Source organism: Siphateles boraxobius, unplaced genomic scaffold (assembly GCF_051911475.1).
Source record: "Siphateles boraxobius isolate OS27281-9 unplaced genomic scaffold, OSU_SipBor_1 7, whole genome shotgun sequence".
NCBI classification, from domain to species: Eukaryota; Metazoa; Chordata; class Actinopteri; order Cypriniformes; family Leuciscidae; genus Siphateles; species Siphateles boraxobius.
The window spans coordinates 25362863-25390537 of NW_027509197.1; the positions used below are offsets into that span (position 1 = coordinate 25362863).

Below are 27675 nucleotides of genomic sequence, written 5' to 3' on the forward strand. Positions count from 1 at the left end.
TCTGTCTGTTTATATGAAATATATATTTTTATGAACTCTTAAATTCTTGATTAGAAGCTTAATTAAATGTATAAAATTATAAATATAATAAATATTTTAAATGACAGGCCTATTTTTAATCGATTAGCTATGTCTGATCATGAGAGGCGATATAACAACACCACACGAACTTTCTGAATCGACTAAGCGGGTCTGATCAAGTCGCCGAACATCACAAGGGTGGCATTAAATGAAAATGTCTTTTGGTTAAACGCATTAAGGATTAATGACATCTTTAAACAGCTGACATTGACATGGTGTAAAAAAACAACGGCACAGGTAACGTTACGTCTAAGATTTTTGCTATGACACATGTATGCTGTTATTAGTTTATCAGACAGCTAACGTTAGCTTTGCTAACTTTACCGGGGGCCTTTGATAATTGTAACGTAAACAGGAAATGTGACATTGTTGTCAGAAAATAATTATGTGTGTTAAATATATTGTGTATATATTATGTAAAATAACCACAAGCAAAGCTTGTGTGTGAATTACAAGCCTAGAAAATTAAATGAATGAAATACTCTCCGATAACAGCATCTACAGCAGCATCACGGCTCTCAGTAACGTTATTCATCAGTATTTATTCGCTCTCTAGCATTCTACTATGTGTCGGCATGTTCGCTAATGTGCATTTTCCAATGCGCTAAACCTAATTATAGTTTTTCTCATCCACTTCACACATGATTTGTGTTTTGAGTTTTCTATACTAATAACATAACATTCTTCCTGCCGTGTTTGTAATAGTAATGCATAGTAGGGTTAACGTTCTGCAACAGTTGTAAAGTTAGCTCAACGTATATGATAAAAGTATGATAAACGCCACGGAATGCGAACTTGTCCTACTATGGCGAAGGCTTGACTCCTGAATGACGCCTTCTCGTGCTATCGGAAATGTCCTACTTCCCACTTCTGACGTCGTGGTCACAAGCTTATCTTATTCAAATTTTGACTTGAGAGGCTATTCATTTGTCATTTTTTAAACAAAAAAACAAGTAGGCTTATTTACGATAATTCCGATAGCACGTGAATGCAGCATTAGTACACTTACCTGATTGCGTGAAAGGCATAGCCTACGTTAGTATATTGACACTACTCAGGTGGGCAGTTAGTTGATTGGATTTTAGTACCGCTAACGTCATTATGACGTTATATATATATATATATATATATATATATATATATATATATATATATATATATATATATATATATATATATATATCTATCATATATTCGCCACAATTCTCAGGGAATCACATGACATATTAAAACCCGTGTTTTCGTTTTCCGGCCTTTTTGAGAACTCACTTGGTCACATACAGTTGGGCGATCCCGTTTCGGAAATTAGTGGATAATAGATGACAAATGATGTAATGATTAGCTATTACTTTCTCACTGACATGCCCTAGAGAGGAATCATTTTATCATAATTGACTGAGTGTTTGAACTGATAAACATTGTCCATAAGTCCCATTGTTATAAGGTCAACTTCTCTTAGTCTTCATTGTGATTTTTGTTGTTGTCAAGTTTTGATCTGTATGCAGCAATCCTGTGTGAGGAACATTATATAGTTCACATGACTGACTTCCCCATAAACATGTGCTTTTAACCTAGAGTTGCTTTGATATCAGAGAGGTTTTGTTTAGAATGCAATGAGGATTCATCATTCATAAAGACATCAATAGCATGAAACATCAACATTTTATCAAACGTGTACCTCTTAATCAAAATTGTGCATCATTTATTTCTGTGGGGTAATTTAAGGATATTTGTGAAGTTAATTATTTTTGCAACATTTTCATGTATATGTAATAATGTATAAAACATTTGAAATAAAATACTATGGCATAATTTTATGTTTGAAACCTTTCATATAAACGAAATGTATAAATATAAGTAGTTTTAAAGCTGTTGAGAGAGTTGAAAAACTTTTGTCCGACAATTTGTAAAATTTCAAATGTCAGGGTGGCGCAACTGGTATTTTATTTATAATGAATTGACAAAGTAATAACAGTAAGCGACTAAGTGTGATAATGCAGCATCCAGAGGACCCCAATTGATCCTTGTGGCAGAGAGAAAAGGTTTATAGATCTCTTTTAAATACTGATAAAAGTGGCTACTTTTGAAGTATGGGTAGGTTGGTACACTTTACATGTCAGATACAACCAATGTAAAACTAGGAAACCTGTATTTAAAAATTCTACGTATAACCTTGCCATAGGTAAAAGTTCATACAGGCATCCAAGTAGAAACCCATTTAATGCAAAAGTCTACAATGTCACTAGGCCTTAATGAAAAAAAAAACATTAGGCCAATTTAAGCCAAATAAATAATAAATTTAGGCTAAGGTTATCTATTATTATTGTATTTTTTAAATTATTGTTCTAAGTTAGTTAAACATCTAAGACTTAGATTCTAAATTAAAGATGTTTTACACTTTTTTAATAATAATTTGATAATTTCTTTTTATAATTTTAGATGCCACTATCATATCAAGTAAAGAAAAATATAAATCACACTTTAAATTATGTGTCTTTATAACTTCTATGTACTCACAAAAAGAAATGTGTCGGGGTAAGGGAATTATAGATGTCTTTACAGAAATTAATTTGCAGGCATTTTTAAATATTTGTAGGCCTATAATGTAAAACATTTATTTACACAATAAGTGCATCAATTGATTTAAATGTTAGTACTTAATATAAAGTGGGACTGAAAAGCACAACAGAGAGATCCTTAAAAATGATCCGGCTGCAAGAGGAGCATATTTCATAAATGCATTTTTGACTTAAGCTTCGTGATTCTTTTTGTATCAATACAAAATATGACTTTGTTGTTATAAATGGCAATTGATAGTGTATAGCCTACTTACTCACGTAGACCGGCATGGACACCGATACAGACACCGGTGCCCGTTTCATGATGGTGTCCGTGTCGGTGTCTTTGTGCTGAACACAAAATAAGATATTTTAAAGAATGTGGTTAACCAAACAGTTGCTGGTCCCCATTGACTTCTCCATTGAAAATATATACAAGTCAATGAGGAACCGCAACTGTTTGGAAAAAATTATCAGCTGAAGAAACTTATTTGGGTTTAAAACGAGAGAGTAAATTATGACAATTTTCATTTTTGGAGGAACTATCCCTTTAATGTTAATAAAAACAACAATAAACTAAGAGAAAATCAATCACTCACTGCTCTGAGAACTTTAATAGTAGCTTTAATAAGTTTCAATGTGTAATTTTTGCCGTGAAGTCTATGTAGTGTTTTATTTTTATATTTGTTAATTTAATTTCTTTCTTGAAAGCTTCTGTTAAACGCACCTACTGTAGCAGAAAAAAATAAAGTACTGTTTATTTCATTTGTATATTATATGTTGTGTATGTAATGTGTATCTTTGTTCTTCTTTTAATAACAAAGAAAATAATGACAAAGATTTTTATCTTCGGCACTTTGGCCGAAATGTCTGCCTTTCTTTTTTATTTTATATTTTGTTACCTGGTAAGGCTTTGTTTTTAAAATAGGGACATTAGTTTGGCTGTAATGTTCAGTCACTTGCAAAATAGTAAAACCAACATGATAGAGAATCGTGGTAAAATCGTGAATTGTGATTTTTCTGACAACAATCGTTTAAAAAAAAAGTATTTAAACACATTGTTCTTGCATCAAAGTATGCTTTACTTCAATTTTGAAAATATACAAAACTTTATTTCAGCATTTCAATATAATCAAATGTACATTAAATAATTGTATTTGTAATTGGTTTGGTTTGGTTTGAATTGTCCCGCAGGGGCAGTGACATGGCTACCGAAGACAAGGCTGCGATGGACTGGAGCTCTGAGCCGCCGCTCTCGCCCACCAGTCCCTCCCATCTAACGCACTTCAAACCCCTGACCCCCGAGCAGGACGAGCCGCCACTGCGCTCCGCTTACAGCTCCTTCGTCAGTCTGTTCCGCTTCAACAAAGGTGAAACAGATTTATTTCTCGCCGTATGCCGTACTCAACATCTGCACCTGCATTTCTTTTCTTTTTTAAAGTCTATAAATCATTCATTTGTTTTCAAAGTTTCACAGTTTGTTTTTTGTCATCAAACACTGATTTATGGCAAGAATTTGAGTGGGAAATGAGTATTGTGAACCATCACTTATTTGGGAGCTTCAAACAAGATGATTTTGGGAGTGTTGAATGCATTTAACAACGATAAACTTATCGCATGTGTAGAATCTTTTAAGCTAAAGTTGTTTGTTTTCTATCATCAAACACTGATTCATGGATATCCCCCTCCATTTATGCAATTATCTGAATGTAGTCCCTTTTAATGGATCGATAGCACTTATTTGGATGCATAGTATTTTGTATTACTGATGGCTGTACACACCAAACCTTAAAAGCAATCATTTTTAATTTTTGAGTAACTTTTGATTTCTGGAATAAAAGTCCAAGATTATGTAGTAGTCATTCTGCTTTTAGAGAGTACAGGATTCGGCTGGAAATTCCAGAATGGCAGAGCAGGGAATTGTATTGAAGAGTCATGTGACAGTGCTCGAGATGTGCCAAGAACACAGCGTGCATTCCACTCGACGACTTCTTTTACTCTCATGTTGTTGTTATTTTTTTATTTTATTTTTTGTCCCTATGTATAGTGTGATGGATTTTAATAGATAAGATGGTAAACTTACCATGATTCTAACATCTTAACTTTACTTCCCCTTTTAGGTCTAACATTCTAACACTTTGAGAACACAATGTACTAAAACATTCTGCTCTTTGAATCCATGGAAAATTCTGAAGTCCTGCTTATATCGAAAATATACTTTCTGCGTTGTCATGACACATTGATTAATAAACTGAACCCTTAACCCTTTTTTTTATGAATCGAGATCATTTTGCTTATGCCAGTAACAGAGGGGGAAGGGGGGGGGGGGCTTGCTTTACCAATTAAACCAATCATATTGATAGAAGGTGACGAAGGTGACGAAGGTGACATGTTAGTCACGATGATCTTATTTGTTGTGTCTGTCTTTATCCTATAAAACCTGATGTATTCTTCTTTTTGGGTGACATTCTCTGAGAATTGCTCGAGAACTCTCCCGGCCGTGATTAAAGCATTTAAGGGACATTCGCTGTCAAAGTCTGTCTGATTATCATTGCAAGTTAGTTAGTGGAACAAGTTACAGGTTAGACACTAAAGATTGAATAAATGCTCTCTATTAAAGAAGTAGTACACCCTAAATTGAGGGGTAAAAACAAAAGCTCACTGTGAAAAGATGATGTTCTCTAAAGAACACTGTAGAGTAGTGAAACTTTAAACTGTATGTGTACTTAATTAAGAAAATGAAGAAAATGTTTAGCAAAATTTCAGCCTTTATAAGTACGGAACACACTGATTCTCTTTTGCTCTGTTATAACGAAGTTGCATTTGTGTTGGACATTGTTATTTAATGATTATTTTTATTTAATATATTTGATCATCAAGTCATTGGAGCTGAAGAAAAATCTTATGTACTACAAAAGAAAAGTTTCTGGAATACAAATTACATTTCTTTTAATATTAGTCTTGATTTACAGTTAATCAGTGTGATTATCTGTAAAATCTTAAATTCAAACTACATTTATAGTGATCAACTCGCTAACCTCTCCCTTTCATTCCTTTTAGAAAAAACAGGTGCAAACATTGCACCAGCAAAAAAGCTTGCTAAGCTTGGTAAGTCTAGTTTTTGTACAGAAATGAAAGTAAAGCAAGTAAATAAAAGTATAGAATTAATAAATGGGGAAAATGATTTCTGAATAAGAAAATTAATAGAAGAAATGTCAACACAATGCAAATTCTTTCTTAAAATCAGACAATCACCACAAAATTCCTACCCAAATCCACCATTTCCTCATGAATCTTCTACCTTCTGACCAAGCTTTTCTTTTGGTTTCAATCATTCAGAGGAAGGACGGTCTCCTTCAGTGACAGAGAAAAGTCAATCGGCTTCATCATCACCGCAGGGGCCACGGCACAACTGGTCAAGTCCTTCCCATTCCGTACATGGCTCTGAAGCCCACAGGAAACATCCGGAGCTTCTCCGAAGAACATCCACTGCGTCAGGTACAAAAACACAATTTTACATATACTTGCACCCATTCGTCTTTTAATCTGTTCACAATTAACATCCAGGTTTTAGAATTGTTTACGTTGCATTTTTTGATTTTGGGGTGAAATATTGACCCGGTCACATTCAGTAACCCTATTCTTCCATAAAGGACCAAGGCTAAAATTAATGCTCTTTCTAGAGTTAGAAAAGGCAAACCTATCATTGGTCTCTTTGATTGATGACTAGTCACTGCAGCCTGGTTCTCACAGGGTTTATAATTCAAAGGCTAGACTCTGCCCTCAAATGATCCATACCACTCTCAGGAGGGCCACTGGACATTTACATAAGTGAAAATTCAGGCAACAATTCAAGAAATCCATGAAATTTAGTTTTTGTGTAACGCTAAACCTGTAAATATAGTCTCTGGATTTATGGAAAGAATTTGAGCGTGAAATGAGTATTGTGACGAAGACCCTTTGGGTCGAAACGTTGTTAATTTTAATAAATCCTTGGGAGCAGAAGTGGCAATATTTTGAAAATGAGTATTGTGAGCCATCACTTATTTGGAAGCTTCAAACAAGATGATTTTGAGGGTGTTGATTGCATTTAACAACGATAAACTTATCACATGTGCAGAAATCCTTTAGGCTAAAGTTGTGTTTATGTTCCTTTGTGTTCACAGTGGAGTGGGAAGGTGAGGATTCTTTATTTTATTTTCCTGGAATAAATCCCTGAAATTATTATCTGTTTGAATTCATCAGCACTGATTTGGAGTATATGTTTATACTGTAAAAAAAAAAAAAAAGGATTTTCTTTATCAGTATTTTTTTTGTGAGCAAAAATCTTTAAATTAATAAGATAAATGTACTTGAGAATCAAATATACTAAGGCTTGTTTTCAGAGACTATCTTTAATTAGGTGTATTTTTCTTACCACAGTGGCTTTGTAAAAAATACCAAAATAGCTAAACTACTGGCCAATTAAGTCAAGGTAAATTTGTTTTATCTGAAAACAAGTCTTAGAATCTTATCTTACTCTCAAGTAAATGTATCTTGTTTTAATGATATTTAGATGTGCTTACTGGAAAATAATACAAAAATACTGATTAAGAAAATAGTTTTTGCAGTGTATTGTTTTAAATGAACCACATTTGTTGCATGTGAAAGGGTGTGCCGAACGGACTGCCTGAAGTTCTTGCTCGACACCTTTGGTGCTGTGAACTGAACATTTAGTGGTTGATCTTAGTAATTTCATATGCTTCTATTTTTTAAGTCTATTCATGAGAATCATAATCCTAAGAATACTCTCTGGCCTATGCCGGCTTACATAAGCAATCATTGACGGGATCAAGAGTGCTGGTGGATATTTCACTGCAAGCTTTGGCTTTGATTGAGCATGTGTGCCATGTATTTTTACCTGCATATTGTACTTTAGAGATGGTTTAACATCTTAATTTGTACATTACTGGAGCTTGTTTGTTTCTTTGCATTTATAGAGGGTCGACGGAAATCAGAAGCCCCTCTGGGCAACCACGATCCTCGAACTGCTGTCCAGTTACGCACAGCCCTCAAGAGACTCAAGGAGATCATGGAGGGGAAAAGTCAGGTATTGATTTCCAGTGAACTAAGTGGGAAAATGTCTATACAAAAGAGGCAATGTTTCAGATGTGAATGGAATCCACAACAGACTAGAGTACAACAGTGTTGTTTTGTTGTTGTTGCAGTTGGATGTAAGAGATGTGAATCGTGTCTTTTTGTTCCAGGACAGTGATCTGAAACAGTACTGGATGCCGGACAGCCAGTGTAAAGAGTGCTACGACTGCAATGAGAAGTTCACAACCTTCCGACGGCGTCACCATTGTCGACTCTGTGGCCAAATCTTCTGCAGCCGATGCTGCAACCAGGAAATTCCTGGCAAGTTCATGGGCTACACGGGTGAGTGTTGTTGGGGTGTTCGCTTTGGGGAGCGAGGGTCTCGTTCTGACCGCTGGTTTGTGGACTTAGCCTCTTTAAAGAGGCTTTCGACAAGGAGACGAGCAGCTATGTCAGATTAAGAGTAAGAGCACCTCTAGCATGCTGCGTGTGTTTGCAGTGGTTTTTTGGCCTTTGATTTAAATGGGTTGTAGTGTGAATTTTGAACTTTGTGGACTAACTGGTGTGATTCTGAAAAAGGTAAGATTTTGTCTGTGCACTTTGAAATTTTGTGGGAGGAATCAGTACTTACTTAAAAAGCCTCATTATTTCCTTGATGTTTTTGAAGTTTTTTTGCAGATATTTTAATGCTGTAAACTCACCTTAACTATTCAAAACATGACATTCTGTCAGACTGAATTCTCAGAGAAACTGTAATCTTACTTTGGTTGTTCTTGTATTCAGGCTGGTTTTGGACCCCAAACATTTAACCATAGACATTTCCAGTGTACAGTAGTCCCTCTGGGGATCACAGGGGAGTCCATTCTAGGGGGTCCTTGGAAAATGTATGATATTCTTTTTATTTAAAAAAAAAAAGAAATTAATGAATTAATATTTAATCAAGATTGAATCAAGATTTAAACAAACTTATTTTTTGATGTAACAATTTACCAATTTTTATATCATAATCATTCCCTTCTTTCTGTTGACAGCCAAATCTGTTGTTTTTGAAAATTTGAAATAATTGTGAGAGCAGTTTCCAAAAGGGCACGTGGCAGCTTGCTAGCATCTGCATCTCCAACACTCGTAACACAGTTCAGTGGCTATGACGATTTTTACATAGGGACCTCATGACGTCAGTCCGACGTAAAGTTGATCGTGACTGACTGAATGGGAACGTTTGGGTTACTAGTGTAACCCTCGTTCCCTGAAATAGCCCTGAACCACCCCTGAATGCTCCTCAGCAAAACATGAATGAAGTGAGTAATGCCGGTCATATTTATACCTGTATGTACGGGTAGGTGTGACTCGGCATGCAAATCTCACTGGCCAATGTCTATTGGCTCGTTTAGTTACCAGCGGGCAAATTGGGCTCCCAGATGATTTGGGCTCCCAGGCAAGACCCCATGACATCAGTCTGATGTAATGTCTCCGTTCCCTCCTTCAGGGAATGGGGGTTACATTAGTAAGCTAGAGTCCTAGATGTTTTTATTTTTGTTTTATTAATCTTTTGAATTAGCTTTTATTTTTACATTTTTATATAAATTTTAAGTCATTTCATTATGTGCTTTTGACTTTTTTTTTTCTGAGTTTAAAAAAAAAAATATTGGTTAATATTCCTGCCTCAACTTTCTGCCTCAAGTTCTCAACAAAATGTTTTAACAGTTTTAGCTTTAGCGATAATGACCTTAGTTGGTTGTCTAACTTCTCTTTTGGCTTCGTATCCCCCCCACCCACACTGCAGGTGATTTACGGGCGTGTACGTACTGTCGTAAGATAGCGTTGAGCTACGCTCACTCAGCTGACTCAAGTTCCATCGGAGAAGATCTCAGCGCCTTGTCAGATTCGGCTTGCTCTGTGTGTGTGCTGGAACCCACCGAACCACGCACACCTGTGGGGGGCCGCAAAGCTAGCCGGAACATCTTCCTGGAAGAGGACCTGGCCTGGCAAAGGTGAAAACTACAGAAAAGGGGCAGGGCATAAAGACATATCATTGTTATATCATCTATTCCATTGTTCCTGCTCACTTTACCTTATCCCTATGGTGTTTCCCTGCTCTGTTTTAACACAGCTTTCTTACCATACTCATTTCTCTTGCTGTTTATCTCTTTCACATGAGGATTTTAGGAGGATTGGCCCTCCCAGGTTCATCTAATCATGTATCTGCCTGATGATTTATGATTCATAAAAAGCATAGAAGCAAATTGGTTGTTTACAAATAAAATGGGATGTACAAAGAAAAGTGAACCTTAATATGTTGTTTCTTTTAAGTTTATCTTCATTAAAAATTGTTTGCTGTTAAAATCATTTTAAATGGAGTAAAGCATGTTTCTGGGTAAATCCCATGAAACCTGTCAAGAACATGTCTGGGGTTATGTTTCACATTAAAAAACAAAAAAGAGAATAATACAATGTATTATCCTTAAAGGAAAATAAAGCCTTTGTTTAGGACCAGTAAGATATTTTTGCATTATGACATTATAATCATATCAATTAAGCTGGGGACCAATTTTCATTACTGTGATCTAATAAACAATGATACATTTATTCAATTGTTAAGTATTTTTAAGTCTTTCATTTATGATTGAGTTGATTTAATAATTGGAATAAAAAAAAGTAAACTATTTAATGCGTAATTGTCATGAAAGTAATTTCACAATGCAAAAAACCTAACTCTCCCAAAAGGCTTAATTTTCTTCATCCAAAATAAAATTTATTTTTTATTTTTGGAGTGAAATATGAACTGGACATGTTTTGTGGGATTCACTTTGCTAGCGTCTTCAAAATAATTTGAACTTGCAGACCGTTTTTAGACAGTGTGCATTGTTATTCAAAATAAAGTTCTGAGCAAAGCCACACCTTCTTGCTGTTTTTTCCCCCATACTATAACCAATGTTTACACTTTTATGAACCATGTTACTCCTATAAAGCTTTTTTTTAACTTATGGTACAGCCCCCCCCCCCCCCCCCCCCCCTGTATTTATTACGTAAAACATAGTCACAGGACTATTATGATGCAAATGAACTTCAACCCTCTCTGCTCGCCTTTATTTAACCAGCTGGCTCCTTCTGTGTTGTGTGTCTGTCTCAATGCTCATCTTTTCTCCTTTCTCTTTCCATGCATAGAAAAAATTCCATTGGGATGAGGAAGAAGTGAGTTTTAGTGTTACTTTTGTTTTGCATGACCTCCTAGAGAAGACATGCTAGTGCTCTTGAGTGTCACTCTGTTTCATGCAAAGCTTGACTGTCATTTATTAACATAGTATTTCAAAGGGAAACGATTAAGATGTTGCTGACGTTCATTTGCGTGTATGTGTGTGATCACTCTAGTCATCAGGAGTCTCAGAACAGTGGTCTCAGTTCCAGACTTACAGCAGTTCAAGAGGATATGGGCAAGTCACCGGCCAGGAAGAGGTGATTATAGTGTATTTTGGCCAAAGATTCTTTACTCATTTCAATACTTATGTTTACAGACTATAAATACAATGTTATCCATTTATTGCTTGCGTTAAGGTCAGCTAGTGTGACCAACCTGTCTTTGGACCGTTCTGGCTCAGCCATGGTTCCTGCTTACGAGAGTTCAGTTAGTCCACAGAACAGCCGGGCCGTATCCAAGACCGACCACACCGAAGAGGAGCGAAAGATCCTTCTGGTACGAACTTGTTTTTCACAGATTCCTCTTCAACTTTCCTTAACTTTTGTATTGTTATATTATGTGTTATATATGTTGTTATATAATTATAATGGCTGATTATCTTGTAGGATTCTTCTCAACTTAAAGATCTATGGAAGAAGATCTGCCACAACAGCACAGGGATGGAGTTTCAGGACCATCGGTACTGGCTGCGTACTTACCCCAACTGCATTGTCGGTAAAGAGTTGGTCAACTGGCTCTTACGAAGCGGCACTATTTCAACTAGGTAAGAACTTGGTTACATCTTCAAGTGTGGTCAGACATTAAAATATTAATTTAAGCTATAACAGTTTTGTTTCCTTTGCGTTTTTCTGAGTCAATTCACATTTATTTATATAGTGCTTTATAAAATACAGACTGTTTCAAAGCAGCTCCACGTTAATAAACCGTGAAATAACTTATATAACATGTTAATGTTGTTAAACTTTCAATTATTCCGACACAGGGCTCAGGCCATAGCTATTGGGCAGGCTTTGGTAGATGGTCGCTGGCTTGACTGTGTAACCCATCATGATCAGATCTTCCGGGATGAATATGCCCTCTATCGCCCTCTTCAGGTTAGTATAAGTATAAATATGTGCCATAATTATGTTAAAGACGCAATATGAAATATATTTGCTTTGAAATATCCCAAAAAAACAGTTGTGTACTTACATTATCCCAAATGTTTTCAAAAATGTTTAAATCCAGAGAAATTCGCAATTTTAGCCAGTGTAATGGCCCGTGTCATTGCGTCGCCTGTCAATGACATCGTATCCACGTTACCCCTGATTTCCGGTCCTAGTTCCGTAAAAACCATGGAAACACCAAAGATGCTTTAGACTTTTTTGATCAACTGTTTGGATACCTTTATTGACAGATAACTTAATCATTGTTATGGTCTTATTGTTTGAATCACTTTTTCTTGATTTACAGAGAGTAAAATGTTTGTACCATACCTCAGAGACAACACTATTTTGGTCAAGTGGCTAACATAGCATAATCAGCATTTTCTCCACCATCCAATATATTTTATAATTAACTGCATGCTATTTAACAACACAAAAGTCGTCCAGCTTTTATAATATAATATTTTAATAATAATCTAGCTTACTGCAATGTGCAACAAGTGTCTCATACCAGCCACAGAGCAAACGCACAGTAATGTTTACTTAACTATCAACACACTCGAATGTATTTATGATTGTTTTGACCGAGTAAAACAGTGCTGCATTACCCCACAATTTTAATTTGTCAAATAAAGTAACCTGTATCAGTAGTAATTCAGCACTTGTGGCTATTTAATTAGAATGAGAGAAAATATGCATATATTTTTGTGGAGGTGTAGATGACAACTCCCATGATTCCATGCTCATTCACAGTGTCCTCAAGCTACGCCTTTATTATTGTTTTAAATAAGCGACCTTTAGCAGAGAAACTTACACACTGTCCCTTTAAATTTAATATTAATTTTCTATTGAAATCACATGACTGTAATATAACGGAGCAGGCTAGTTACATGCTAACTGAATACACTATTTTTGCAATTCTGATTTGGATTGTTTATTGTAATGAGCACTATGCAAATAAAATGGAATTGGTTTGATTCCTTCTGTCATAATATTAGGAATGCATTTGTTGACTTTCAGAGCACAGAGTTCTTAGAAACCCCGTCTCCAGACAGTGACAGTGTGAATTCTCTGGAGGGACACTCTGAACCGTCATGGTTTAAAGACATCAAATTTGACGACAGTGACACTGAGCAGCTAGCAGATGAAAATGACTTTGTCACACCAAGTAAGTATCGCATGACTGCTGATATCCTATAGCAGTCATTATGTATTTCCTTTACCAACTTGCTCTCACAATTTTCCAGACTCGGCCAGCCCAAGCAAAAGAACATCCGTCAGCAGTTTCCATTCTGCAGTGGACAGTGACTCAGCCGCCTCCATCAACCTAAACATGGAGCAGGACAATGTCAATTTCCACATCAAGAAGCAGGCCAAGTACCCCCATGTGCCTCCTTACCAAGCCGAGCAAAAAAGTATGGAGCCCCATGACCCGTTCACCCCAGAAACCGACATCCATACACCAAGTGAGGAGAGGCGGAGAGGCCGATTGGCCATCCTGGTTTGCCTCTGTCTGCTTCAAAAGCAGCACTAACTCACTGGCTTTGTTCCAAACCCAAGTGACCGGCCTCACTATATACTGTATACATAGGCAGCAACCTTGCAAGGCTACAACCTAACGGCATAGAAACCTTATTGATGACTTGTCAAAGGCACAGCAGTTTAATATTCTGGGTCAAAGAGTGGGTGTAAAATGGTGACGAAAAACAAAATTATTGTGCAACTATAAGTCTTGACTAACAATTTAAGTGGCCCTTAGGGAAAAAACTAAGATTTTTTTTTTAAATGTATAGTGTGACCTCTTTATTAAGCACAAAAACACATTTTAATTATTATAATAATTTTTATATTTATTTAAATAAATTATTTGTAAAAATTTTTAACAAATGCTAAAAAAACACAGAGATCTCCATAATGTGCTACTGCCTCAGACCTAAGCTAAAAGGAGTCATCTTATGAAACAGAATAATTTTACTGCATTATGTATGTGTCATATTGTGGTGATGCCTGAAAATCCTATCTAGGTAGGTAGCTCACTAGGGTTTGAAACAGAACCAACGTCTTGCTGAGACCCACCACTCAATACTAGTCCGACCCTCCAAAATATAATTAACAATTGAAGTAACAGCCCTAACTACAGCGTACAGTCCTGCATGACTGATTTCTTCCTTCCCAGCCTCACATTATTTCCCTTACCAGTCCAACATTTCATATTAACGCATTTCCAGTTTGTCATACTATCTCAAAAGCATGGCTTGCTGCAATGTCATGCATGCCTCACAGTCATAAAGCAGTAACACTGACTTCCACTTCCTCAAAAAGACTTGTTGAAACTAATTCTTTGTCATGTACTAGACTGAGGCATCGCCTTAATGCAACATTTAAATCCATATAATTCAATGTGTCTTCCGATGTCCACGATTGACTGTCCTGTCTCACATGCACTCTCTCTCTCTACATCAGTGGAAGTCCTGCTTTCTGAAGATGGAGGTCAGCATATATCCATCAGCGATGCCTTCATTAAAGGTAATTGTTTCTTGCGTGTTTAATTCCAGTTTGTTGCAATACTTCCATTCAAAAGTTTAGAATCACTAAGACATGAAGTTTAATTTAAAGTTTCAAATAAATCTGAATCTGCTGAGTAAAAACAAGGGTAGAATGTTTGAAAAGAACCTAAAGATGGTATACGCCAATAAAAGAGTATTATGAGAAGATGAATCAAAGTTTGAGCTGTTGTGGGAATCATAAGGTTCCATCACAAAGACACCTATGGGAAGTGCAACCGAAAGCATTGGATGAAACTGCGCCTAATTATCTTTTTAAACTGACTGCTTAGAAGGCATACGCTCTGCACAGATGTCATTGAACAGATAGTTTGAAGAACAGCGTTAAATTAAAAAGTCGTTATTAATTATGCATGTCTTTACTGCAATTTTACCAATTTAATGCATCCTTAATGAGTAAAAGTATCAATTTCTTTCAAAAACTGTGTAGTGTACATGAACTCTTGTCTTACCTATGCTGATGGGTTTCTCCTCTGTAGAGTCTTTGTTTAATCGGAGGGTTGAGGAGAAAGCTAAAGAAATGTTCTTCACTCCTCTCGGCTGGCATCACAGCTCCTTGGACCAGCTGCGGGAAGAGAATGGGGAAAAGAAAGCAATGGAGCGTTTACTGTAAGATATACTTTTTTTATTTTGTTTAGTTAATTTTTTCCAACATATAAGATGTTATTTTTAGGTTGGTAACTTGTATTCATAAACAATTAGGAGCAAAATACTTCACTTCTGTACTGTTATCAAAATGTAAAATACTACACTAACATATATATAGTAAATACTAAATATACAAGTAATGTGTGGTCACACAAGCATCACATAAAAATCACATGTAAATGAGTTTAGGGACTTTTGGAAGCACACATCATGATTAATGCTTCCTCTTTAGGTCTGCTAATCACAGCCACATGATGGCGCTGCTGCAGCAGCTGCTCTACAGCGAATCACTGTCTCTCTCCTGGCGCGACATCATCGTACCTGTGGTGAGGCAGGTGGTGCAGACAGTGCGACCGGATGTGCGTAGCTGTGATGACGACATGGATATCCGTCAGTTTGTCCACATCAAAAAAGTGAGGAACGCAAGTGGATGCAAAATCAATTAATCTAGTTTTGCAAGTTACATTTGTCTAATACTAGATATTTTGTAGATTCCAGGGGGAAAGAAGTTTGACTCTTCTGTAGTGAATGGCTTCGTTTGTACAAAGAATATTGCACATAAAAAGGTTTGTATTGATTCAACATTATGCCACAGACAAGGCCATATATTTGCGCTAACAGTGTCGGGAATTTCTCAACAGATGAACCCTTACATCAAAAACCCCAAGATACTTCTCCTCAAATGCTCCATTGAGTATCTGTACAGAGAAGAGACCAAGTTCACCTGCATTGACCCAATTGTGTTACAGGTGATGCTTGAAATGTGATTTCAAGACTTTTTATCTCCAGGCAATATGCTAAAAATACAAGAATCTGAAAAACCATTTAATTTACAATTTGCTTTGTACAGGAGCATGAGTTTCTGAAGAACTATGTTCAGAGGATTGCTGATGTACGACCAAACCTAGTGTTGGTGGAGAAGACTGTGTCCCGTATCGCTCAGGACATGCTACTGGAGCATGGCATTAGCCTTGTGATTAATGTTAAACCTGTTAGTACCGTCTTTAAGGCATTGTTTAAACATTATTCCCACATTGAACATCTATAATGAGTTGTGAAGAGTTATTTTGGTCTAGTTTGGGGATGTTTCAAGTAATAGCTCTCTTTAATCGCCACAGCAAGTCCTGGATCGTGTAAGTCGAATGACTCAGGGAGATTTAGTCATTTCAATGGATCAGCTCCTTACGAAACCTCGTCTGGGTACCTGCCACAAGTTTTACCTGCATTCCTTCCAGCTGCCAAATAGTGAGTCTCTATCTCTATCTCTATTTATGATGCATGTCACTGTTTATGTTATTAATGAGCTTTAACTCGCTTCTCATTTTACTAAAAGCTGTTCCCTTTTGGGATGCAATAAGTACCATATTGGCTATTCATTTATCAGTATCTGTTCCTTTCAGATCATCTAACACTCACTAAACGCTAATCTTTAAGAACACTAATAATTTAATAACAATGTTCTGTGTAATCTTTAATCCCTTTTTCATACTGTACAATATAATGTTGTGATGCTGAAATTCATGTCTTGATAAGGACAGTTGTGATCAGACTTATGATTTTCACCAAATTATTTTTATTTATAATTTTCAGGTCTGGCATGTTTTGGTTTTTATTAGTAATTTCAAAAAAAGCGTTGTAAATTCACTTGCTCCCTCTGTTTACAGATGAACTGAAGACCCTGATGTTTTTTGAGGGCTGTCCTCCTCAGCTGGGCTGCACTATTAAGCTCCGCGGTGCCTCAGAGTATGAACTGGCGAGGGTGAAAGAAATCATCATTTTTATGGTGTGTGTGGCGTACCACTTACAGCTAGAGATCTCTTTCCTCATGGATGAGTTTGCAATGCCTCCCAGCCTGGCTGAGAGTTCCTCCTTCCCATGTCTGCTGGAAAGCACCACTTTGGAGGAAGAGGAGGAGACTGGTGGGGAAAAGGAGAGCCAAGATAATGATGGGTCGACGCTGGGGGACGTTAGCCTTACGCTTCTTCCAGAAGAAGACTTTGAGCCAGGACTTCAGGAGATTATCAAACTCCACAGTAGAGAGCCTTCCATCTCAGAATCTTCCTATAAAGATGGAGAAAGCCCCAGAATAAATAAAAATGGTTCAGTTGCTTCCTTCTCTGGAGGAGAGGAAGACATTATAAAGACCTCCACACCCCTTTCCTCCTTCTCTTCCAGCTTTCCCCAGCTGGTGTCACCACCTTTCCTGAATTCAGACCTGAAAGAGATGTCACAGGAAGTAAACAAGGGGCCAGTTGAGGAGGAGAAAAACAAAGAGCTGGAGGAGCATCTGGTCCATCAGGACAGCACAAGCTCTGAGACGTCCCTTCCACCCGTCCGGCTCTTCAGGGATCCCTTACAGGACGACACAGACATGTTTGTGACCGAGCATGTAGCTTCCTCAGATGACCGCCTCAAGTCCATCTCAGCTTTATTTAAACAGGAGCTAAAAGACATTATCCTGTGCATTTCACCTTTTATTACATTTCGGGAGCCGTTTTTGCTCACGGGGGCTGGACTGGGTTGTCCTAGTCGGGATTATTTTCCAGAACAGGTTTACCTCTCACCTCTATTAAATAAGGACTCAAAAGAGCTGGACGGACGCCGCAAGCGGCAGCTGCTGAAAGAGTCTAGCCCGAGTTCTGGCAGCCTCACTAACGGTACTGTCTCGCATCAACGGACCATCCAGATTTTGCCCTGTCACAAACTCACGAGTGCCCGTATAGCAGACCAGCTAGGCAGCAGTCAGAATCTGGCATGCATGCTGGCTGACTACCGTGCCCAGGGAGGACGCATTCGGCAAAGAGAAGGAATGCATTTTCGTGAAGCCCCGCCCACAAAGGCACCAATAAAGGCAGATAGTGAAGATGATAAAGGGGCAGGACAGAGTGAAATGACATGGGCTACAAAGGTGAGGGTTCCTCGTCAGCTATTATGTTTATTATTTTACTTTTTTCCACATTCCGAATAGTGTGAGGCACTTTGCATGATTAGGGCCCAAAACTTGAAATTTTAAACTATTGTTTTTGGTCAGTGAAAGGTGATGCTTAACCTAAGGAAAAAGTCAACGTCAAACTAATTATTATATAAGCTGTATTATCTTTAATTGTATGAGTTTTGATGTTTTTATGACTTGTTTCCAAAAGTTTTAATGCAGTGGGGAACCGATTTATTAATTAATTTATTTATTTATACTTGTATACAAATAACAGAGTTGGAAATGTAGCTAAAATTAATTAGCTACTCATTAGGGGCCAGCTAGGTATCCACTATATATTGCGGAAAAATATTTGTTTTCTAATTTTTTTTTTAAACAAATAAATTGTTACTTTTTTGTAGTGAGAGAAAATCATTCTGTAACGTCATTGCATGCGAAATCTGGGGATAAAATTACTTAATGCTTAAAAAAGTTTTTTTTAATTGTTTCAGTTGGACTGTTTAAATCCAGTCAACCATCAGAGGATCTGTGTGCTGTTCAGTAGCTCATCAGCACAATCTAATAATGCCCCGAACCCCTGCGTCAGTCCATGGTAAACTCTCAGTACACTTACATTATTATCATATTAATTCAAGATGTATTAACATTAACATGACGGAATGATGTTACTGACTGTGTTCTGAATATGTAAAAGTTAATCTCTAGGTTTTTTAATGTATCTGCTATGTATTTACAGGATTGTAACAATGGAGTTTTATGGCAAGAATGACTTGACTCTTGGTGTATTTCTGGAGAGATACTGTTTTAGGTAATTTATTAATTCACACATTTATTTTTGTCATTCCTAGGGTTGTCACACAATAGCAAAATGTGTCAGTCCAGAAGTTCTGATACTACAACAAAAAATGAAAACTCCTTTATTTGAATGTCATTATAATATTTTATCTGATTTTGTTTTTATATGGTTGCAATTCAGACCCTCTTACCAGTGCCCCAGCATGTACTGTGAGACCCCCATGGTGCACCACATCCGGCGCTTTGTGCACGGTAGCGGCTGTGTCCAGATTGTTCTGAAAGAGCTGGACTCGCCTGTACCCGGATATCAGCACACGATCCTCAACTACTCTTGGTGCCGTGTCTGTAAACAGGTAAATGGGAGGTAAAAGGTACATTTTTTAACAGAACTAAAGTAAGCTATTTCATGTGAATTGTTACCCATTTTGTTTCAGGTGACTCCTGTGGTCCCTTTGTCTAATGACTCCTGGTCCATGTCCTTCGCAAAGTATCTAGAGCTCCGTTTCTATGGTCACCAGTACACCCGTCGGGCCAACGCAGAGCCTTGTGGCCACTCCATCCATAAAGATTATCACCAGTACTTTTCCTACAACCAGATGGTGGCTTCCTTCAGGTGTGCATCTTCACAGTATATATCTTATATCTTTGAATATGCAGAATGACTAGCTGAGTAGCTTTTTATGAACTTTGTAATAAATGTGTTTTGTACTCTTCTGTCACCTGTAGCTACATCTCAGTGAGACTACTAGAGATCTGTCTGCCGTCTCCAAAGATCATCATCAGGAACCAGGGGCCCTCTAAAGCCAACTTGCAGCAGGATCTCAAAGACTTCTCCCAGAAGTAAGATTTCCTATCTCTCACCCAGCCTCATTAACCTCCTCCGGAAGTCAGCTAAATGAATCGTTTCTCCATCGTTTGTAGGGTGGCTCAGGTGTACCTGGCCATAGATGACCGTCTCACCTCTTTAAAAACTGACACTTTCAGCAAGACCAGAGAGGAAAAAATGGAGGACATGTTTGCACAGAAAGACGTAGATTTCTTTTCATGACTTTCCTTATTTTATCCAAAGTATTAACCAATGTCCAGTTACTTTAAATGAATATTCTTCTGTTTTAGATGGAGGAATCCGAGCTTCGCGGTTGGATAGAAAAGCTACAAGCGCGTCTGCCGACCAGTGCAAAGGACTCGCCACAACAACTTCAATCTGTTCTGGAGTCAGTGGTGGTCAAAAAGCAGGGCTTGTGTGAGACTTTGCAGTCTTGGAACAACAGGTGAGGACTGCAGTCATACAGCCATAGAGATAGAGACTAAACATCTGCCATCAGAAAAACAGAACTGATGTTTTATCTCATCTTCAGACTTCAAGACTTGTTCCAGCAAGAGAAAGGCAGGAAGCGTCTATCTGTTCCTCCCAGTCCTGGCAGACACAGACAAGCTACATCAGATGAGAGCAAGGTCAGTCATTTATTTAGCAAATAATGTATTAATCAGCAGGTAGTCTATTATTATTTTTTAATTTAGCTTGTTAAAACCCTCTCTGAGAAGTTGCTTCTCTAAATGTATCCTCTTTAAAGCACCTGCACTAGAAATATTAAAGCTAAAAAAAAGAAGACAAAAATGTAGATATATTCATTACCCGATTAGTCAGATATTGGACCACTAGTTGCTCTTGTACTGGGTGGATCTAGGGCTCGTAAAAAAAAAAGGTAGTGCGTTCGAACCCTGTGCTTAAGTAAGCCACCTCCTGGACTTGAAATAAAAGCATCTACTACATATTTTTGATAATTTATTTGTTGTTTTTGATTCATAGACTAATACTTTGGAGTCCTCTCCTCGTAACTCATCCCAAATGGATGGAGAGAAAGGTGAGTTCATTGATATCATTGGTAAAATAGTTCATCTTGATTGTTGCGCAGTCGACTCACAGCCTGTTCTCACAGAGGACCGTCATCTCAACACATTTCCGTCAAGTTCAGGGTCTTCATCGTTACTACAGTTACCGTCTCCGGCTGATCAAGCTTCAGATGTCATTACGAGCGGACCATCTTTTCCTGATCAGGACTCCGTCAGCATTCCAGAGGGTAAACTTACTCTGAACACTTCCTCGTGTTTGAAATCCCACACCAACATCTCACCTGATTTTCTCGCTCTCTTCATCTCTCTATTTTTTTTTTGTTTAGACATGTTTGATGGACACTTACTTGGATCCAATGACAGTCAAGTAAAGGAAAAGTCCACAATGAAAACCATCCTGGCCAACCTGTTACCGGGCAACAGTTACAATCCCATCCCTTTCCCTTTGTAAGGCTGTTGTGATATTATGGATGCTAAAAAGCAAACCAATGCTCTTCTCAAGCTAATAAAGGTCTTTCTTTTTTTCTTTTGTTATGTTAGTGACCCAGACAAGCACTATTTGATGTATGAGCATGAGAGAGTTCCTATAGCAGTATGTGAGCGAGAACCCAGCTCCATCATTGCTTTTGCACTCAGGTACAGCTTTTGTACACTTATAACTATTAATACTATAACACATGACTAACACTTACTATTCTTATATCTAAAAAAAAAAAAGACCTTGCTAAGTGTACTGTGCTAGACTAACTGGGAATAGTCACAGCACTTGCATATTGTTGCCCTATTGTAGGTTTGATCTCTTCTATTGTTCTTCATATTTGTAAGTCGCTTTGGATAGAAGCATCTGCTAAATGGTTGAATGTGAAATCTAAATAACAAAAAATTAGACATTTTGATGCATCTCAATATTTATGTAATTGCTCAGAAATGGCTTAAATTAATATTGTATATATATTTTAAAAATTATTTCTATACATTTTTTATTATATATTTTTTGTTCATTTGGAGGAACCATCGTTTTAACTAAACAGCCATTTTTGACCAGGTAGATCCAGTAAATCAATGTGGTGAACAAACTGACTGAAGCAGACTTGCTTCCAGATTTCTGAAAATGAATCAAACTTCTCAGTAGTATCAGCATTTTAAATGAGACACTATTCAAATATTGTGTTAATGTTCTCATACTCACAAATTGTGAAGCTGGCCTACTGGCATGGACGTAAAGTCATGTTAAATTCATTGTGATATTTACGATATTGTTTCATTTTAATTTTTTCAACAAATTATAGCAAATACTTATTAAATATTCAATAGCTGAAATGTCACTGCAGTTTTGTTTCACTGATTGTACCCCGGTGTTTCTTAAACATTATCCTAATTCTTCTATTTCCATCATCCAGCTGTAAAGAATATAAAACTGCCCTTGAAGAGCTTACAAAGACTACAGCGAAAAGCGGAGGTGACGATACATCTCAGGCCATTAGGTACATCAATCCCTCATACCCCTTATTTGCTGTATTTTCTCAGTGTATATTGGTAAAACAGCAAGCTGATTTCTTCTTCTTTTGCCATCTATAGTGCTGGAGAGAGTAGAGTAAAGAACAGCCCAGCCAAACCTAGTGACAGCAGCATGTCACAGCTGAACCGCAGTAGCATTGATGCTGACCCACTCAGTAAGCCAAACCACAGTTTAACAAATACTAGCCCGGGGCTCGACAATAAGGACTGCCTGATGGCCCGGGGCCAGCTTGGAAGATGCTCGGGACAGTAGACGGAACTGTCACTTGCTGAATCAGGACAGTGTTGCATCTTCACGAAAGTTCATTTTCACGTGTTTTTAAGCCTGGTCAATTTAAATATTCAAGCGCAAGAATACGTGAAAGAGTATGGAGGTAGTTTTGTTTCTTTATTATTCATTCAAAAAAAATATTTTCAATTAAAAAAAATATTTTCAATTAAAAAAAACTTCACTTCAATAAAAGAAAAAGTTGAAGTGAAGGTTTTTTTAATTGAAAATATATTTTTTGATTGAATAATAAAGAAACAAAACTACTTCCATAAAAGAGAACTCTATTTAATACTTGCGTGCTGTGTGAAAGTTTTGTGCGTGCACACTTTCTACAGCACGTGCCCAGAAATAATATGCAATTATTTACATTTAAATTATTAAATTCCTGTTCCGGAAAATTATTGTTAGATCAACCTGAAAAGAACTGTTTACAAAGGTTGTATTTATCTTTGCTATTGTGCATAATTTGATTATTTGTTTTTATTTTATTACTAACAGTTTATTTAAAATTTACATTAGTTAGGCAAATAGTTTGTGGTGTCATAACCTTATTTATTAATGATTTATTAAGGCCAATTTTATATAATTACTTTTTTGTGGTGGGGTTAGTGAAAATTTTGTCTAGGCAAGTAAAAATTTGAACCAGTGGCCGAACCGGGCCAGTAGAAAAAAATCCTTACAGTTGAGCTCTGTAGCCACTTACAAATAGCATATAATGTATTGTTTTCTCTATGTAATATGGAATTGCTTATGAGACTAAATGTTTATGGGATCTCTTTTGCAGAGGATCCTGAAAGTGGAGACAAACAGAAGAAACAGACCGGAAACCCACACATTGAGCTGCGTAAGTATCAGTCTCAAATGGCAGGCAAAAACATTCCTTATATTTAGGTCAACATTATTGACCCCTCTGGCAGTAAATAATTGTGCGTCACACAAACTAAAAAAAAGTTATGCTTTTTTGGATATCACGTTTCATGTAGTGTGTAATATAGCTGTTTGTGAATGCTAAAGGTCTGCAAAGTGGACGAAAAAAGTTATTCTGACCGATTGTAAACTGCCTGAAATGAGTCGTCAGTAATTCCAGTCTAACTTCCTGCAGACATTTGCATAATGCCAGACTATGCTCTGTTCAGACTATGGTGTTTATTGGCTGCCAAGTGCTAAAGAAGCCCCCAGAGCTGAAAATCAGATTTGGTTATGGGTGTTTAGTTTAGTTTTTTTTGACGTGCTGTAACAACCACAACAAAATGGGCCATCTGACCAATCAGAGGAAGGGGTTTAGAGAGACCGGATCCCTGATCAAATGATTTCATACACTGTGAGAAAATAGGTGATGCTGCAGTGTATATTATAAGAAAATGTATGCGTTTTTTTATTTATTTTTTTACCTTGGATACAATTTGTAGGAGACCTCCAAAACTAAATTAGGAAACTTTAAAATATCATAATAGGGACACTTTAATGTTTTCACAGATTTGATTTATAAATGAATTACCTGTTTAATTATAATAATAATAATAGGTACAAATATAAATAAGAACATAATTATTATTAAATCTGAAAATTATACTTTTGATGCAGAGTTCTCAGATGCCAATGCCAAGTTTTACTGCCGGATCTACTACGCCGAAGAGTTTCATAAGATGCGGGAAGAGATTATGGAGAGCTCAGAGGATGAATTTGTGCGATCGCTCTCCCACTGTGTCAACTGGCAGGCTCGTGGCGGGAAGTCCGGCGCAGTTTTCTACGCCACTGAAGGTGCGACCTGATCTAAGGGTGCAAGATTTACAGATGATTCTTTACTGAATTTTTTTTTTTTCCATGAAGGTAGTTGTTGTAAGTGAAGACTTGTTGGATGTATTTTGCTAAAGGTGCTGTTTCTCCTCAGATGATCGTTTTATTTTGAAGCAGATGCCCAGATTAGAGGTCCAGTCTTTCTTAGACTTTGCACCCCACTACTTTACTTACATAACAGGATCAGTTCAGCAAAAGGTAAGCATATACTGTACGTACCTGTGTATATATAGTATAGGTCTTGTCATAGCTCTGTATGAGGCTGCATTTTTCAGCCTATTTTAGGTTTTTCTTTCTAAATTCATTGTTTTTGCATCTGTTTTACAGCGGCCCACAGCACTTGCTAAGATTCTGGGAGTGTACCGTATCGGCTACAAGAACTCTCAGAACAACACAGAGAAGAAACTGGACCTGTTGGTGATGGAAAACCTTTTTTATGGGAGAAAGATGGCACAGGTATATTAATTTAAAGAAAAAAGCCTTTAAGCCTTTAAATCTGCAGCTTATAACCGATTTGACATTGGTGTTTCAGAAAAACTGTCAGACAATTTTGGTCTTTTTATGCTCACATTTACGGTCCTCTTTACGGTTTTTGTGCAGGTGTTTGACCTGAAGGGATCCCTGAGGAACAGAAACGTGAAGACGGATCAGGGAAAGGAGAGCTGTGAGGTGGTGCTCCTAGATGAGAATCTCCTGAAACTGGTGCATGACAATCCCCTTTATATTCGCTCCCACTGCAAGGCCATTCTGCGTGCTGCCATCCTCAGTGATGCCCACTTCCTGTCCAGCCACCTCATCATTGATTATTCCTTACTGGTGGGCCGTGATGATGCCACGGATGAGCTAGTCGTGGGGATCATAGGTGAGAAAATGTTATGTTATTGTAAAATCCATTTTTGACTTTTCTTTTAGTGGTTTTTAAAACTCTTGTATATTTGAAGATTATATCCGGACTTTCACATGGGATAAAAAGCTGGAAATGGTGGTCAAATCTACTGGGATTCTTGGAGGTCAAGGTACAGTTATGCTGTTTTAAATAAATTCATTTCTCTGATATTCTCAGTACAGGTGCTGGTCAACGAATTAGAATTATTTTAAATAGTGCAATCATGAAATTCTTTGAATGCATTTTTTGTGCAGAAAGCAAATCAGGTGTTCACCGCACCTGTCCTACTCGTTAGACTAATCACAGAACTCGTTATCTGGAAAAAAATTTGCTCAGCTGAGCTTTCCAAAAGGCCCATTTAGGCCATTTAACTGTGACACTGTTGTTTTATTGAATTAGAATAATGGTGAAAGCGTTTCATTGAATTGCAATAATTTTTACTATAATTACAATCATCACTTTCTCAGTATTTTGTGGCTGCCCCTTTGGCTTGTATGACTGCCTGAAGTCTCCGCGGCATCGATTTGACCAGCTTGTCGCAAGTTTCCGCACTCACAGCTTCCCAGGCAGTGGCGATGTTCTGCTTCAGTTGGTCCAGCGTAGTAGGCTTTCTGTCGCGAATTTTCCGCTTGACGATGGCCCAAAGGCTTTCAATGACATTGAGGTCAGGCGAGTTGGCCGGCCATGCCAAAACTTCAAGCTGTTTTTTAGTGAACCAATCTTTGGTCGACTTTGCCGCATGAGCCGGTGCAAGATCCTGTTGAAATATGAAGTCTTCTTCGCCGAACTGTTCCTCAACAGTCGGAATCAGGAACGTTTCCAGAACATCTTGATATACGGCAGCATTGACAGTCTTCTTGAGGAAGCAGAGTTTCCCTACACCTCGAGCGGACATGCATCCCCAGACCATAACGCTCTGGGGAAACTTGACGGATCTTTTCACGCACTCGTGTTTGTAGGTTTCGCCACCACGACGCCAGACACGAGGACCTTGGTCACCGAAGGAGATGCAGAAGCGTGATTCGTCACTGAAGACCACTTTCTGCCAGTCTTCAGCAGTCCACTCGCCGTGTTCTTTGGCCCACTTCAGCCGTTTCACCATTTGTTTCTTGTTCAGCATCGGTTTTACTGCTGGAACGCGAGATTTGAAGCCGAGTTCGCGCAGACGACGGTAAGTGGTTGATCTGGAGACGTCAGCGCCGGTCTGCTTGTTCCACAAGTCGGTGAGCTCGGAAGTGGACTTGAACCGGTTGCTGACTGCGATCTTTCTCAGCTGCTTGTTGTCGCGAGCAGAAGTTTTTCGGACGCCGGAACAGTTGGTGCGCTTGCTGCAGTTTTTCTTGAGAGCTTTGCAGACGGAAGACTGGCTGATGCCGAGCTGCTCAGCAATTTCAGTTTGGGTCAAGCCTTGTTGGCGAAGGGCTTGAATTTGAGCCACTATTCCGGTTGAGAGGTCGCGCTGCTTACCCATGATTGATTTTACAACTTAGAAATTCTACTCAACCCTGACTTTATACTGCACAGTGAACACTCTTCACAGAAAACAAAAATTTGAGCATTTATTCTAATTCAATGAAACGCTTTCACCATTATTCTAATTCAATAAAACAACAGTGTCACAGTTAAATGGCCTAAATGGGCCTTTTGGAAAGCTCAGCTGAGCAAATTTTTTTCCAGATAACGAGTTCTGTGATTAGTCTAACGAGTAGGACAGGTGCGGTGAACACCTGATTTGCTTTCTGCACAAAAAATGCATTCAAAGAATTTCATGATTGCACTATTTAAAATAATTCTAATTCGTTGACCAGCACCTGTAGAAGCTAAGACTGTTACATGCGTTATGGTCTTTCCATCATGACAGGTAAAATGCCCACGGTGGTGTCACCAGAGCTGTACCGATCACGTTTCTGTGAGGCCATGGACAAATACTTCCTCATGGTCCCTGATCACTGGACGGGTCTTGGGCTCAACTGCTGATGGGCAAGAAGGGAACGTTACGGCTGGAAATGGATATGCTGCTCTCTTATGTACTTTGCAGTGATTCATTGGAAAGGTTAACCCTCCATTATCTGCAGTGGTGTCTGAAGCTGGGTAAAATTGAACCTCTCTTTTTATGCTGTGCACAGTTTGACCAAAACTGACGTGCCAAGACCCAGTTCCTGAAGATCCACGGAAGAGACTGAACTGAAATGGCATAACTTGTTGAACCCTGATTTTCAGTAGTGTTTGTTTATAACTATTAATCTGAACTGTGGACAATGTAACATTTTATAAATGTACAGAGATGTATAATTAAAGATTATTAATACTGATAAAAGTGTCAGCTTTGTGTCACTGTTAAGATGTGTATC

At 37.8% G+C, this 27675-nt stretch overlaps 1 protein-coding gene across 11 annotated transcripts; it reads left to right on the plus strand.

The window, feature by feature from the left end:
* The first annotated feature begins 166 nt into the window (after positions 1–166).
* On the plus strand, positions 167–27641 carry pikfyve (phosphoinositide kinase, FYVE finger containing). 11 transcript variants are annotated; one of them, XM_077215786.1, is made up of 43 exons: positions 178–318; positions 3834–4009; positions 5700–5747; positions 5979–6137; positions 7619–7728; positions 7886–8057; positions 9499–9706; positions 10881–10907; positions 11085–11168; positions 11268–11406; positions 11517–11674; positions 11894–12005; positions 13077–13224; positions 13304–13522; positions 14520–14582; positions 15100–15229; positions 15501–15681; positions 15760–15834; positions 15910–16017; positions 16119–16259; positions 16387–16513; positions 16933–18176; positions 18695–18795; positions 18940–19011; positions 19180–19351; positions 19433–19611; positions 19725–19838; positions 19920–20028; positions 20115–20269; positions 20357–20453; positions 20809–20863; positions 20939–21079; positions 21179–21299; positions 21393–21488; positions 22253–22336; positions 22431–22525; positions 23426–23485; positions 24226–24402; positions 24533–24636; positions 24766–24894; positions 25039–25300; positions 25380–25454; positions 27186–27641. In XM_077215786.1, exons 2-43 carry the CDS (start codon positions 3844–3846, stop codon positions 27299–27301), a joined length of 6333 nt encoding a protein of 2110 aa, XP_077071901.1. In that variant the 5' UTR covers positions 178–318; positions 3834–3843; the 3' UTR covers positions 27302–27641. The 11 variants fall into 11 exon arrangements, with proteins under 11 accessions (XP_077071910.1, XP_077071911.1, XP_077071901.1 ...); XM_077215785.1 differs by having other exon boundaries at positions 193–323; positions 3840–4009; XM_077215791.1 differs by having other exon boundaries at positions 193–323; positions 3840–4009; positions 13304–13471.
* Positions 27642–27675: the final 34 nt, after the last annotated feature.

Coding starts and splice junctions, on each gene's coding strand:
- pikfyve (XM_077215786.1), top strand. CDS start 3,844: ATGGCTACCGAAGACAAGGCTGCGATGGACTGGAGCTCTGAGCCGCCG. Junction 11,407..11,516: donor AGGAGCGAAAGATCCTTCTG/GTACGAACTTGT, acceptor ATTATCTTGTAG/GATTCTTCTCAACTTAAAGA. Junction 18,177..18,694: donor AAATGACATGGGCTACAAAG/GTGAGGGTTCCT, acceptor TAATTGTTTCAG/TTGGACTGTTTAAATCCAGT.